Here is a 13,049-nt window from a genome sequence, read left to right as displayed (position 1 = left end):
CCCCCCCCCACAGGTGGGGACCCGGGGGCTCAAACCGGGATCCTTACGCCGATCCTTGTGCTTTGTGCGGCCTGCACTTAACCCGCTGCGCTACCACCTGACTCCCTCTCTCTCTCTCTCTTTTTTAAGTTTTTATTTATTTATTATTGGACAGAGACAGAGAGGAATTGAGTGGAAGGGGAAGGTAGAGAGACAGAGAGACAGCTGCAGCCCTGCTTCACCACTTATGAAGCTTTCACCCTGAAGGTGGGGACCAGGGGCTCGTACCCAGGCCCTTGCACACTGTATCATGTGCACTCAACCAGGTGTGCAACCAACAGGCCCCCCCTTTTTTAAATTTTTATTTGTATATTATTGGATAGAGAGAGGAACTGAGAGGAAGGGGGAGGTAGAGAGACACCTGCAGACCTGCTTCACCACTTGTGAAGTGACTCCCCAACAGATGGGGAGTTGGGGGGCATGAACCAAGATCCTTATGTAGGTCCTCGTGCTTTGTGCTTAACCGGCTGCACTACCACCTGACTCCAGAGAGCTGATCTTTTTTTTAAAATTAATTATTTATTTATTCCCTTTTTGTTGCCCTTGTTACTGATGTCGTTGTTGCTGGATAGGACAAAGAGAAATGGAGAGAGGAGGGGAAGACAGAGAGGGGGAGAGAAAGACAGACACCTGCAGACCTGCTTCACAGCTTGTGAAGCGACTCCTCTACAGGTGGGGAGTCATCGGTCCTTGAGCTTTGCGCCACCTGCGCTTAACACGCTGCACTACCACTCGACTCCCGAAAGAAGCACCAATCAGACTGTTGACTTTGCTCCTTTAAATGTATTCAAAGCTCCACACACTACCCTCTGGATAAAATAAAAAGTTGCCAGTCTTGGGGCTGGGGATATAACCTGGCAGTCACACAGATATATTCATGACTGAGGCTTTAAGGTCCCAGATTCAATCCTCAGCACCACCCAAAGCCAGAAAAGGGCAGTGATCCAGTATAAATTAACAAAGTTGGGGGCAGGGGTAGATAGCATAATGGTTATGCAAACAGACTCTCATGCCTGAGGCTCCAAAATCCCAGGTTCAATCCCCTGCATCACCATAAACAAGAAATGAGCAGTGCTCTGGTAATAATAATAATAATTTAATAAAGTTGGGGCTGGGAGGTGGCACTAGAAGTTGAGTGGACAGTTTACAATGCACAAGGACCTGGGTAAAGTTCCTGGCTCCCACGTGTGTGTGGCAGTGGGGGGGAAACGACACACCTTCACGAGTGAAGCAGCATGGCAAGTATCTCTCTCTCCCTATCTCTCCTGCCTCTCTGTCTCATTAAATGTTTGTAAAAGATATATTTTTAGGGAGTCAGGCGGTAGTGCAGTGGGTTAAGCGCAAGTGGCACGAAGTGCAAGGACTGGCGTAAGGATCCCGGTTTGAGTCCCCAGCACCCCACCTCATGGGAGTCGTTTCACAAGCTGTGAAGCAGGTCTGCAGGTGTCTGTCTTTCTCTCCCCCTCTCTGTCTCCCCTCAGCTCTCCATTTCTCTCTGTCCTATCCAACGACAGCAACAACAACAATAATAATAACTACAACAATGATAAAACAATAAGGACAACAAAAGGGGAAAAAATGGTCTCTAGGAGCAGTGGATTTGTGGTGCAGGCACCGAGCCCCCACAATAACCCTGGAGGCAAAACAAAAAAAAGATACATTTTTAAATTTTAATTTACATATTTTGGATAGAGACAGGGAAACTGAGAGGGATGAAGGGAGGGAGGGGGAATGCAGGGGTAGATAGCATCAAGGCTATACAAAGAGACTCTCATGTCTGAGGCTCCAAAGTCTCAGATTCAATCCCTTGTACCACCATAAGCCAGAGCTGAATAGTTCTTTGGTAAAAAGAACTAATTAATTAATTGAGAAGGAGGGGGAAAGAGATAGAGAAAGAGAGAGACCTGCAGCACCACTGTTTTATCACTAATGAAGCTTGTCCCCTGCAAGTAGGGCCCAGGGGCTTGAACCTGAGTTTGTCTGCATGGTAATGTGTGCAATCAACCAGCTGTGCCTCCATCTAGCCCCTTGTAAAATATATTTAAAGCAAATAAATAAAATAAAAACTAACAAATCTGCCAGCCTGGCACTCACAAAATGCTTTCTTTATCCCCACAGCTGCAGTGCCTCCGGAAAATCTTCCCCAGTGTCCCAGCTAGGGTCAATGCTTCCTCTGGACCCACAATCCCTGTATTTTCTTCTATCACACCAGGAATCCCATCTGTGCTGTGAGTGCTTTGTGTCTAGGGCTGCGCCTTGCGTGATGCAGAGGCTAAGGACAGCTGCAGGTAGGGTTCCATGCGCCTGCCACAGAACCCCAACACCGGTGCCACAGGAAAGGTCTGGAGGCCTGCTCTCCAGGGCAGAAAGTCCAGTCTCAACTACAGCCTCCTGTTAACTTCTGCCTCCTGGCTTGTCTCACTTCCTCAGTCTTGGCTCCCTTCCCAGTGTGGGCTTGCTTCAGCTCCCCCCCTCTCCTTTTTATGATCTCTCTTGCTGAGTCCCAAGCCCTTCCCTTCCCCTTCTCTCCTGAGCCCTTGCAATCCTCTTCTCTTGAAGGAATGTAACTCCACTTTTTCTCAGCCCCCCCACCCCTTCTCCGCTCCAATGCTTGCCTTTTCTGCATATCATTTCTCTGACCCCCACTCTCTCCTACTCCCCGATGTCACCCTTATCAGCAGCTCCTCCTAACCCGGGTGCTGGCGGTGTCACACTCACCCCACAGTCAGTGGCCACTGTGTACTCAAAGTGGAACACCAGGGACCAGATGATGCAGAAGAAGAAGCCGAACAAAGGGAAAGTGATGACCCACGAAAGCATGGCTGTGATGCGGAGCCGGAACACGGTCCCATCGGGGTCCAAGGGCTGGAAGGCCGCAGAGAACATCCTGTAGGGAGTGGTGTCTGGGCTGGGTGAAGAGACAGCTCGGGGGCCAGTGGAATACTTGGGTCTGGGAAAACACAGCCTTAACTTCAGGATAAATGGAAGAGCAGAAAGGAAAGAAGAGGAAAAATGTGTAGAAGGTGATACACAGGGAAGAGGGGGTAGAAGCAGTAGTGACAGATGGGGCCAGTCCACTTCTTCAAGAGTGACCCCTCTTTGCACCCCCCCCCCACACACACACAATACTTATACCCACTGGGGAGAAGGGTCAGAAGTGAAATGGTTACTCTTCCCATTCCACAGGAGGGCAGACCAAGGCTCACAGCTACCCTGGATTGAACTTTAGGACCAAGACCTCTTGCCACCTAACAGCTTAAAGCTCCGTGTAAAGGTTTCCCTTCAGGCCAAGTAAACTGGACAAAGGACCCTCAGCTTGGGCTGGACCCAGCCCTCCCACTGACCCTGCCCGACCACATTCCTGCTCTTCAGTCAAGTTCAACTAGGAACAGTGGGAGTGCTCCCAGAATCTATTTCCATGGGGCCAAGGGCTGCCAGCCATTCTGCCCCCAGGCTTAGAATGATCCAAGCCTCAACCAGGTGGTGGTGCACCTGGGTAAGCTCACACAGTGCTCAGGGACCCGTGTTCAAGCCCCTGGTCCCCACCTGCAGGGAGAAAAATTCATTAAAAATGAAGTAAGGCTGCAGGTATCTCTCTGTCTCTTTATCTATCTTTCCCTCCCCTTTCAATTTCTCTCTGTCTCTTTTTGGCTTTTTGCCTCCAGGGTTATCACTGGGGCTCAGTGCTGGTACTACAAATCCACTGCTCCTGGTGGCCATTTTTTCCATTTTATTGGATAGGACAGAGAGAAATTGAGAGAAGAGGGGGTAAAATAGAGGGAGAAAGAAAGATAGACATCTACAGGCCTACTTTGCCCCCCTTGCAGGGTGGGGAGCCAGGGACTCAAACCAGGATCCTTGTGCGGGTCCTTGTGCTTAATACTATGTGCATTTAACCGGGTGCACCACTGCCTGACCCCCTGTCTCTATCCAATAATAAATAATAAGATAAAAAAAAAAAGGCGATAGCACAGTGGGTTAAGCGCACGTGGTGCAAAGTACAAGGACCGGCATAAGGATACCGGTTTGAGCCCCTGGCTCCCCACCTGCAGGGGAGTCACTTCATAAGCGGTGAAGCAGGTCTGTAGGTGTCTATCTTTCTCTCCCCCTCTCTATCTTCCCCTCCTCTCTCCATTTCTCTCTGTCCTATACAACAACAACGACAACAATAATAACTACAACAATAAAACTAAGGCAACAAAAGGTAAAAATAAATAAATATTAAAAAATAATAATAAAGAACAATTCAAGCCTCAGGCTAGTAGTAATCCTGACATCAAGATATCAGGGTTCCTGCAGAACCCTAGATTCTGAAACTATGTTACCCAGCCCAAGATTTAGGGGAATCTGAGGGTCATAGGAACCTTCTTCGCACAGCTTGCATGTACTCTGCTGGCCAGATAGAAGGACAGGTCAGGACACAGGCAACTGGGTTCCCTCACCCTGTCTTTCCTCCAGGCAAGAGAATCACCCCCTGTACCCCAATGTCCCAACCACCATGACCCTTCAAGCTGGGATCCCTTTTATGGCATAGCCAGAGATATCTCTGTATTTAAAAAAGCTTAGGATCTAAACCCCTTTGGGTTCTCCATTATGGGACCCCCAGTCCATCAGTCTAGCTGAGAATCAAGAGAATGGGGTTGGGAATGGGGGGGGAAGGATCACTAAGGAACACTCACACTGGGTGCTGAAGGATCCGGGCCTTGGGCTGAGGGCTCTAAGCAGACTGAGACTGTTCTAAGACAGTCCCACCCCCAGCTCTCCAGGGCCTGTCCTCCCACCCACAGAGCTCAGGTCCCACCCACAGAGCTTAGATCTCCAAGCCTGCCCAGGTACAGAGCCTTCCGAAGATCAACAAGGCCATGCCATAAACTCCAGAACACTCTGTAAAGGTAAGAAGCGATAGTGGTGGTCAGCCCACAGCAGCTTCCTTGCCAGGGCTGGGGGAGGGAAGCTTTCTGAGGTCTGTGTCCAGGGACACAGGAAGACTTCTGGGAGAAGAGCAAGAGATAGCAGAGCAAAGGATCCAGTTCCTTTCTGCTGGAGTAAAACTGAGCATGTCTGCCCAGCCCTACTGAAAAGCCAGTTAATGTTAGGAGAGCAAATTCAGGATACGAAAGAGAGCTAGGCAGTTGTGAAGGTGGCCTGGCAGGTACACATGACAGGAGGCCCTGGGTTTGCTCTCCACCACCACTTATGCTGAGGTAGTGCTCCGGTGATTTTTTTTTTTATTTTCCCTTTCGTTGCCCTTATTTTTTAGTGTTGTAGTTATTATCGTTGTTATTGATGTCATTGTTGTTAGGACAGAAAGAAATGGAGAGGGGAAGCGAAAACAAAGAGAGGGAGAGAAAGACAGACACCTGCAGACCTGCTTCACCACCCGTGAAGCGATTCCCCTGCAGGTAGGGAGCCGGGGGCTCGAACCAGGATCCTTACTCAGTCCTTGCACTTCGCGCCATGTGTGTTTAACCCGCTACGCTACTGCCAGACTCCCCTTTTTTTTTTTTTTTACTAGAACATTACTCAGCTCTAGCTGATGGTATTGCTGGAATTAAACAAGGGACCTCAGAGCCTCAGGCATAAAAGTCTTCTGCACAAACATCTGTTGTCTCCCCAGCTCTCTAACACTTTTCTCTCACAGACAAAATAAAAGCAGCTGGGTAGAGCTAGACAGCATAGGACCTTCAAGTCTGAGGTTCCCAGCACAGCAGATACCAGAGTGGGGCTTTGATTTTTTTTTTCTGTCTCTCCAGCGTTTTGCCTTATGTGAGTCAGTCTCTCTCTTTCTCTCTCATCTGTAATAAACAAAATAACTCTAACAAATAATAAGTGACCTAGGAGGTAGGTAGCACAGTAGTTAAGGCATTGGGATTTCAGGCATGAAGTCCTGAGTCTGACTCTTGGCATCCCCTGTACCACAGCGATGCTCTGGTTCTCTTTCTCATTAATAAACAAATAAATATATAAAATAACAAAATGAAATTGTACCTTACAATCCTACAATCCTGTAACCTATTTTTTTTAATTTTATGTATTTATGATTGGATAGAGACAGAGAAATTGAGAGGGAAGGGGGAGGTAGAGAGAGAGAGACAGAGAGACACCTGCAGCCCTGCTTCACCACTCATTAAGCTTTCCCCCTGCAGGTGGGGACCAGGGACTTGAACCCAGGTCCTTGTGCACTATAATACATGCACTTAACCAGGTGTGCCACCTTCTGGGCCCTCGTAACCTATTTTTTTTTATTTAAAAAATTCCCAGTTAAAAACATAGAATAACGGTTTGAGCCCGGGGCTCCCCACCTGCAGGGGAGTCACTTCACAGGTGGTAAAGCAGGTCTGCAGGTGTCTATCTTTCTCTCCCCCTCTCTGTCTTCCCCTCCTCACTCCATTTCTCTCTGTCCTATCCAACAACAATGACGTCAATAACAACAATAATAACCACAACAATGTTAAACAAGGGCAACAAAAGGGTAAATAAATAAAAATAAATAAAATTTTAAAAAACATAGAATAAGTGGTCCGGGAGGTGGTGCATTGATAAGGCTTTGGACTCTCAAGCATGAGGTCCTAAGTTCGATCCCCAGCAGCACATGTGCCAGAGTGATGTCTGGTTCTTTCTCTCTCCTCTTATCTTTCTCATTAATAAATAAATAAATAAAATCTTTAAGAAAAAAACCATAGAATAAGTGGTCTGGGAGGTGGCACAGTGGATAAGGTATTAGACTTTCAAGCATGAGGTCTTGAGTTTGATCCCTGGCAGCACATGTACCAGAAAGATGTCTGGTTCTTTCTCTTTCTCCTTCTATCTTTCTCATTAATAAATAAATAAAATCTTAAAAAAAAAAAAACATAGAATAAAATAAACTGTGTGTCCTTTGCAAGAACAACAAGTAATAATGATGATGATGACAACAGTGAAATGAGGAGTGACAAAATAGCTCACTCACATAGTGCACTGTTTTGCCATTTGTGTAACCCAGGTTCAAGTCCAACCCTCACCACATTGAAGAAAGCTTCGGTGTTATGGCCGCTTTCATTTTCTCTGCTTCTTTGTCTCTGTCCCTGTATTTATCTGTAAAAGTCATCCGGGGGGTAAGGGTAGATAACATAATGGTTACGCAAAAAGAGACACATGCCTGGTGGCCAGGTAGTAGCGCAGCGGGTTAAGCGCACATGGTGCAAAGAGCAGGAGCCAGCTAAGGATCCCATTTCAAGACCCCAGCTCCCCACCTGCAGGGAGGTCATTTCACAAGCTGTGAAGCAGGTATGCAGGTATCTATCTTTTTCTCCCCTTCTTTGTCTTCCCCTCCTCTCTTGATTTCTCTCTGTCGTATCCAACAACAACAATAATAATAGCAACAACAATGGCAACAAAAATGGGAAAAAATGTTCTCCAGGGGCAGTGGATTCATAGTGCAGGCACCAAGCTCAAGCGATAACCCTGGAGGCAAAAATAACATAAAATAATAATAAAGAGAGAGACTCATGTCTGAGGCTCCAAAGTCCCAGATTTAATCCCTCACACCACTATTAGCCAGAGCTGATCAGTGATCTAGGGAACAAAAAAAGAAAGGAATAAAGAAAGAGAAGGAAAAGAAAAGAAAAAAAGTTACCCAAGATCAGAGTAGATACCATAACCGTTATGCAAAAGACTCCAATGCCTCCAAAGTCCCAGCTTCAGTCCCCCATACCGCCATAAGCCTGTACAGTGCTCTGGTTTAAAAACGTGCAAACAAGAAGTCAGCCAGCAGCAGTAAAGCCCCAGTGATGACCAAAGAAAGTAATTGAAATGAAATGAAATGAGATCTACACTGGTCTTCAGAGGGAGTCTCTGAAGTATTCAGCTCACACCTGCTAACAGCAGCTCAGGCACCAGCAATGGAACAGCACTGTGATGTCCTGTGCCCAGATCAGGGCCTTGAATGAGGAGAATGGTGCCCCACTGAGCCAAGTCCAGCGACATGGGTCCTGTGAGGACTGCCTGAGGAACTGGAGCTGTGCACCAAAGAGTAGAAGACGGTGGCACCCCCCCCCCCCAATTCTGCCCTCCCAGCTCTGTGGGCTTCCTTAAATCCAGGAGGAAAGAGGAGCTCTAAGACTCTCTAAGCCAGGGCCAAGGTTGGAGATTCACCACAAAGCAAGCCTACGCACACTAAAAGCTTGCTGACTGGAGGCGGGGAGGTGGCTCACCCAGTACAATGCACTCTTTACCATACACAAGGACCCAGGTTTAAGTCCCCAACCACCACATGGGGGCACCATGCAAAGGAAAAGCCTCAAAAGCAACAGAGTAATGCTATGCTGTCTCTCCTTCTCTGTCACTCTTCCCCTCTGCCTCTCACCCTCTGCTTGGAACTCAGCCCACAACACACATAATCAAGTCTCCGTCCAAACAGGCACAGAGACAGTCTCTGTCACACACATCCCACTCACAACCATCACATACAGTTACGTCCCTCACGGTCACACACACACGTAAGCATTGCTGCAGAGACAGTCACAACACCACAGTGACACCCAAAGTGGCCCAGCACGTCCTGCTCTTTCAATCCAGCCCCTTAGAAAGACCCCATCTGGGGGCTCCTGAGTCCACCCCTTGTGAAGTAAGTGCTGGGTTCTGTGTTTCGGGGTTGCCCAACTCTAAGAACCACAGCTCCTAGCTACCCCCAGGTGAATTTTTTAAGACTTTTTTCCCTAATATTTATTTATTTATTTATTCCCTTTTGTTGCCCTTGTTGTGCTGTGAATTTTTTTTAGACCTCAATTTGCAGGCACTTCCCCAGTAGTTCCTAAGTTTGATGAACCCTGCTGGAGAGCTGGTTGATGCTGTGTAACAAAAAAAATCAGAACCCAAAAAAGGGCTCCAACTGAATCAGAGGCATCAGTGCCCCCCAAGCCCTACCCCACAGTGTGTGGCCGTCGTCTCCTTGAAGTGGAAGAGCAGGGACCAGAGGATGCAGAAGAGGAAGGCGACAAGTGGACAGCAGACCGTAACCAGGGCCACCAGAGTGAAGCGGAGCCGGACCAAGGTCCCATCCCGGTCCAGTGGCAGTGGGACCTGGTACATCTTGTCAGACCTGGGGAGGGAATGGCAAGAAGTCAGGGCCCTCAGCAGCCAGCCTGGGACTCAGTGGCAAAGCTAGTCCCTTCTTTCAGTCCTAAGCTCAAATGTCTGAGAAGGAAGCCACCTCACCCTAAGCTCAGACAGCTTCTGCCCTGGGCAAAGACAAACCCTGTGCCCCATGAGAACAGTCACTCTCAGTTTCCAAACCCATGCTCCAGTGAAGCCCAAGACACTAGGACCCCAGGCCTGCCTACACTTGTCCTGACGGGCCCAGACTATGGGTGCAGAGCTTAACTTGTCTCTCTAGTTACAGGAGTTAATCAGAAAACTCCCAGGTGAGCTGAATGGTCCACCTCCTCCCCTGGGCTGCCGAGGCTCCAGGCTGCCCACCAGCTCTTAGTGCCTCACCCACCTGTGGGGGTCCCTCTTCACCTACAGTCTCTTCCTAGGCTTCCTGAGCCCTGTGGACATGTGCCACAGTCCCCAGCAGTATGGATTGATTCCATGGAAGTCCATGGAAGCCCAGACAATCTTGAGCCCTACTCATCCCTGCCGGCAGCCCCACGTGCTCTGAGGCTAAAAGGCTTTGCGGAATCAGGCCTGCTGCTAGCCTGGACATGCTGTTTGCTGGAGAGAGGTGCCTGGTCAGCTTCTGGAAGCTTCCCAGAGGCCAGGGACCTATGCAGTCCCTCCCAGAAACTGGGTGAAGGTGCCCATGGACTGCGGCTCTCAGGGCACACAGCGGTACTGAAGCCCAGGAGAGGCAGAATAGCTGAGTATACTTCAGGATCCCGGCCCAGCAGCCCTCAGTTCTAGGGACACATCCCGCAAGAGAAGCTCCTGTCCAGCATTACATGGTTAACAGAGGCAGAGCAGGCAGTAGGGCGCTGAGGGTTTATAGGGTCATACATTGCACCCGGGCCTTCCCTGATCTTTTCCTCTTGAGGCCAGAGCCCCAAGCATTACAGGTGAAGACCATGGCCTTACTGGATGAGTTAGTCCCATCCCCACTGTAAAACAAACAAATGAAAAAAAAAAAAAACAGAAACAAAGACAGAGAGAAAGAAAGGCCATTCCGGGGCCAGCAAAATAGCTCCCTTGGATAGTGTCTTGCTTTGGGATGTATGTGACCCAAAGCAAGGTTTTAGCACAGCCTCCACTGCACTGGAGGAAGTTTTGGTGCTGTGGGGTGTCCCTCTCTCTAATATATATATTTCAAAGTAAGAATGGCCTTCCCTCAGAGCCATATATGCTAGGCTTGAGGAAAAGCTGTTCTTGGTACTTAGGCTTCCTGTGGCCAAAACTAGGGCTGACTCCAAAGACATATAAGAACCAGTCCTTCTGGACTCTCCAGCCAGTCAGATCAAGTCCCAGCTCTTCAGGCCCCACCCTCAGGAAGGACTGCAGCCTCAGGGAGACAGGGCTCCTGGCTGTCAAGAGCTAGCCAGGAAAATGGGCCTTTACATGCTCACCTACGTTCCTCACCCACATTTCTGTCAGGTGACGGCACCTGCCCCAACCATCCACATTTCCTTCTCTCTTTGGGAGGGAGAGGTGTCTCCCAGTGAATTGGAAGTAGCTCTGATGACCTTCCCAAAACAAACACATTCCCAAACGGGCAAAAACTCTCTCCAGAGCCTAGCAAGGAAGGCCTTGATGCACCCAGCCCAAACCCAGAGATGGCGTGGGGCTACAATAACTCACCTCCTGCATCATCCCTCCCAGAAGCCAATTACTCCCAACCCCTCAAGAACCACTAGGGTCTCCTAAAAAGCTCTAGGGATGAAGAGGAAGTGGCCAAGCCAAAGGGGGAAGGTGTTAAGGAACTTGAAGGAATAGGTTTGCTCCACTTCTTAGAGGTATTATCAGCCTTCCCATTTGCTGTGTGACCTTGAGCAAGTCACCTGACCTCTCTGGGCCCTTTTCCACCATTGTGCAACACTAGGATCATGCAGTTTGGTTGTTTCTAAGGTCGATTCCAACTTGGTCATTTAATTCCTCCAGATCTCAGGAAAGAAAGCAAACTGAAGGGCAATATTCAGGCCCGGACAGTTTTCACTTCTTACATACACTTCTTAGCTGAAAACTGATTTTTAGGAGTAATCTTTACCTCCCTCCTTTCCTTCCTTCCAAGAGACCTACAGTGTTCGGCTTCCAGTCCACTCCATACTCAGTGGGTGTTAACTGTATACTGGGTGTAGCACTTCATACACTTTTTTTTTCTTTCTAAATCCTCATTGTGAATCTATGAGCTCTGCACCTTAGAGGAAACTTAGGGCAAAGGGACTGACAGACACTTGCTCAAGGCCACAGGCTAATAAGTACAAGATTGGGGTCTGAAACCCATCGGGAGGGTCCCAGGGCCCCTCACACCTTTAATCTCCCTTCACCACCCCCTTAGGAGTCCCTGCGGAGTGAAGAGCGAGAGAACTCACGCCAGGCCCTCTCAGGGGACCAGGAGGAAGAATCAGTTCAGCACTAACAACCACGCCGGGACCCCCATGCTTGGGGCCAGCACCCCTGGAGGCCGAACCGCGTGGACTGCCCAGCCGGGCTGCCCAGCGATCTGGCACCGCCGCCACGCGCGTACTCACCCAGTCTCTGCCGACTAAGGAGGGGGGGACGCGGGGGCGCAGACCCGGGGGGCGGGGGGCTCTGGGGGTCCCCGAAGGAACCCTGCCCCGGGCCCCGGGCTAGCGGCCGGAGGCGGGTCCGAGCGGGAACGGCGGGGGCGGGGCCGGCGTGCTCAGGGCGGAACTTGGGGAGGAAACTGCGCCCAGATCTTATGCGAGCCCCTCCCGGCTTCCGCGGCCCGGGACCCTCAGGACCCCCATAGCCTGTACCTTCCTCCGCATCCCTTCCTGCGAGGCCCCTCCAGCCCGGACCTGCCCCCCTAGCCCCCGCAATCCCGAGGGAACCGGAAGGGCCCTGGACACAGGGGTTTGTCCACGTTTGAGAAGCCAGCTAGTCACCTTACCTCTCACCTGCGTCCCATCACCTGTTGGAAGAATGTGAAATGATTCATCATCTCCAGGGCTCTGGTGTCCTGACTCTAGGCTCTTCTGCTCCGCCCTGCCCCCTCCCCATTCTAGCAGCATTTGCCAATCTCGCCGTTTTCTTGCTTTATTTTGTTTTTGCCCCAGTGCTGGCGCCCCCAAACTTTGTTCTCCAGAGCCAGTTGGGGGTAATTGGATAAAGGAAAGAGTTGCCTGCAGGTAGTGCGTACTGAGGCCCACCCTGGTAGCTCCGGGCCAGCGCTGTTCCGGCCTTTCATCAGGAGAGGGCGCCCTGGCTCTTTCGACACAGCGCACCGAGGGCCACTCCAACCCCTGGGTCTCACCCCAAGGGTGTTGATCTTCAGAATTCTACCCTGAGTGAGCCATAAAGAAACAAAGGGGAACTTTTGCCTCAGTCCCACAGATCTTCCGACCTAACAGGAGAAGGAAGGGACCAGTCAGCCTCCCTGCAAGCACAGCCTGGCGCTGTCAGAACACAAGTGGCAGATGGGCAACCACTGACCATCGCCTCCCGCAGCCAAAAGCCACCACCATTCAAATCCTTCACAACAATAATGAGCAAAGTTTAAGCACCCTCTGTGTCCCAAGCACTTTTCATATTACCCTAATTAGTCCTCAAGAAGTGACTAAAATGTACACATTGTGGGAGTCGGGCGGTAGTGCAGCGGGTTAAGCGCACATTGCACAAAGCGCAAGGACCCGCATAAGGGTCTTGGTTCGAGCCCCCTACCCCCCAACCCGCCTGCAGGAGAGTCGCTTTACAGGTCGTGAGGCAGGTCTGCAGGTGTCTATCTTTCTCTCCCCGTCTGTGACTTCCCCTCTTCTCTCCATTTCTCCCTGTCCTATCTAACAACGAACGACATCAATAACTACAACAATAAAAAGGTAACAAGGGCAACAATAAATAGAATTAAAAACTTAATGTAC

At 49.9% G+C, this 13,049-nt stretch overlaps 1 protein-coding gene across 18 annotated transcripts in view; it reads right to left on the bottom strand.

Annotated features, from left to right (window-relative positions):
* PGAP2 (post-GPI attachment to proteins 2) overlaps positions 1–13,049 on the bottom strand; it is a 33,159-nt gene that overhangs the window by 9,807 nt on the left and 10,303 nt on the right. For 3 of the 18 annotated variants that reach the window (XM_060176927.1, XM_060176926.1, XM_060176925.1), the window contains one exon: positions 8,944–9,118. In XM_060176927.1, coding sequence (XP_060032910.1) covers positions 8,944–9,108 — 165 coding nt within the window. In that variant the 5' untranslated portion in view covers positions 9,109–9,118. The other 15 variants (XM_060176920.1, XM_060176918.1, XM_060176922.1 and 12 more) reach the window with 12 other exon arrangements.

The sequence above is a fragment of the Erinaceus europaeus genome, chromosome 17, assembly GCF_950295315.1.
Source record: "Erinaceus europaeus chromosome 17, mEriEur2.1, whole genome shotgun sequence".
Taxonomy (NCBI): Eukaryota; Metazoa; Chordata; class Mammalia; order Eulipotyphla; family Erinaceidae; genus Erinaceus; species Erinaceus europaeus.
This window is presented reverse-complemented; position numbering and strand designations above follow the sequence as displayed.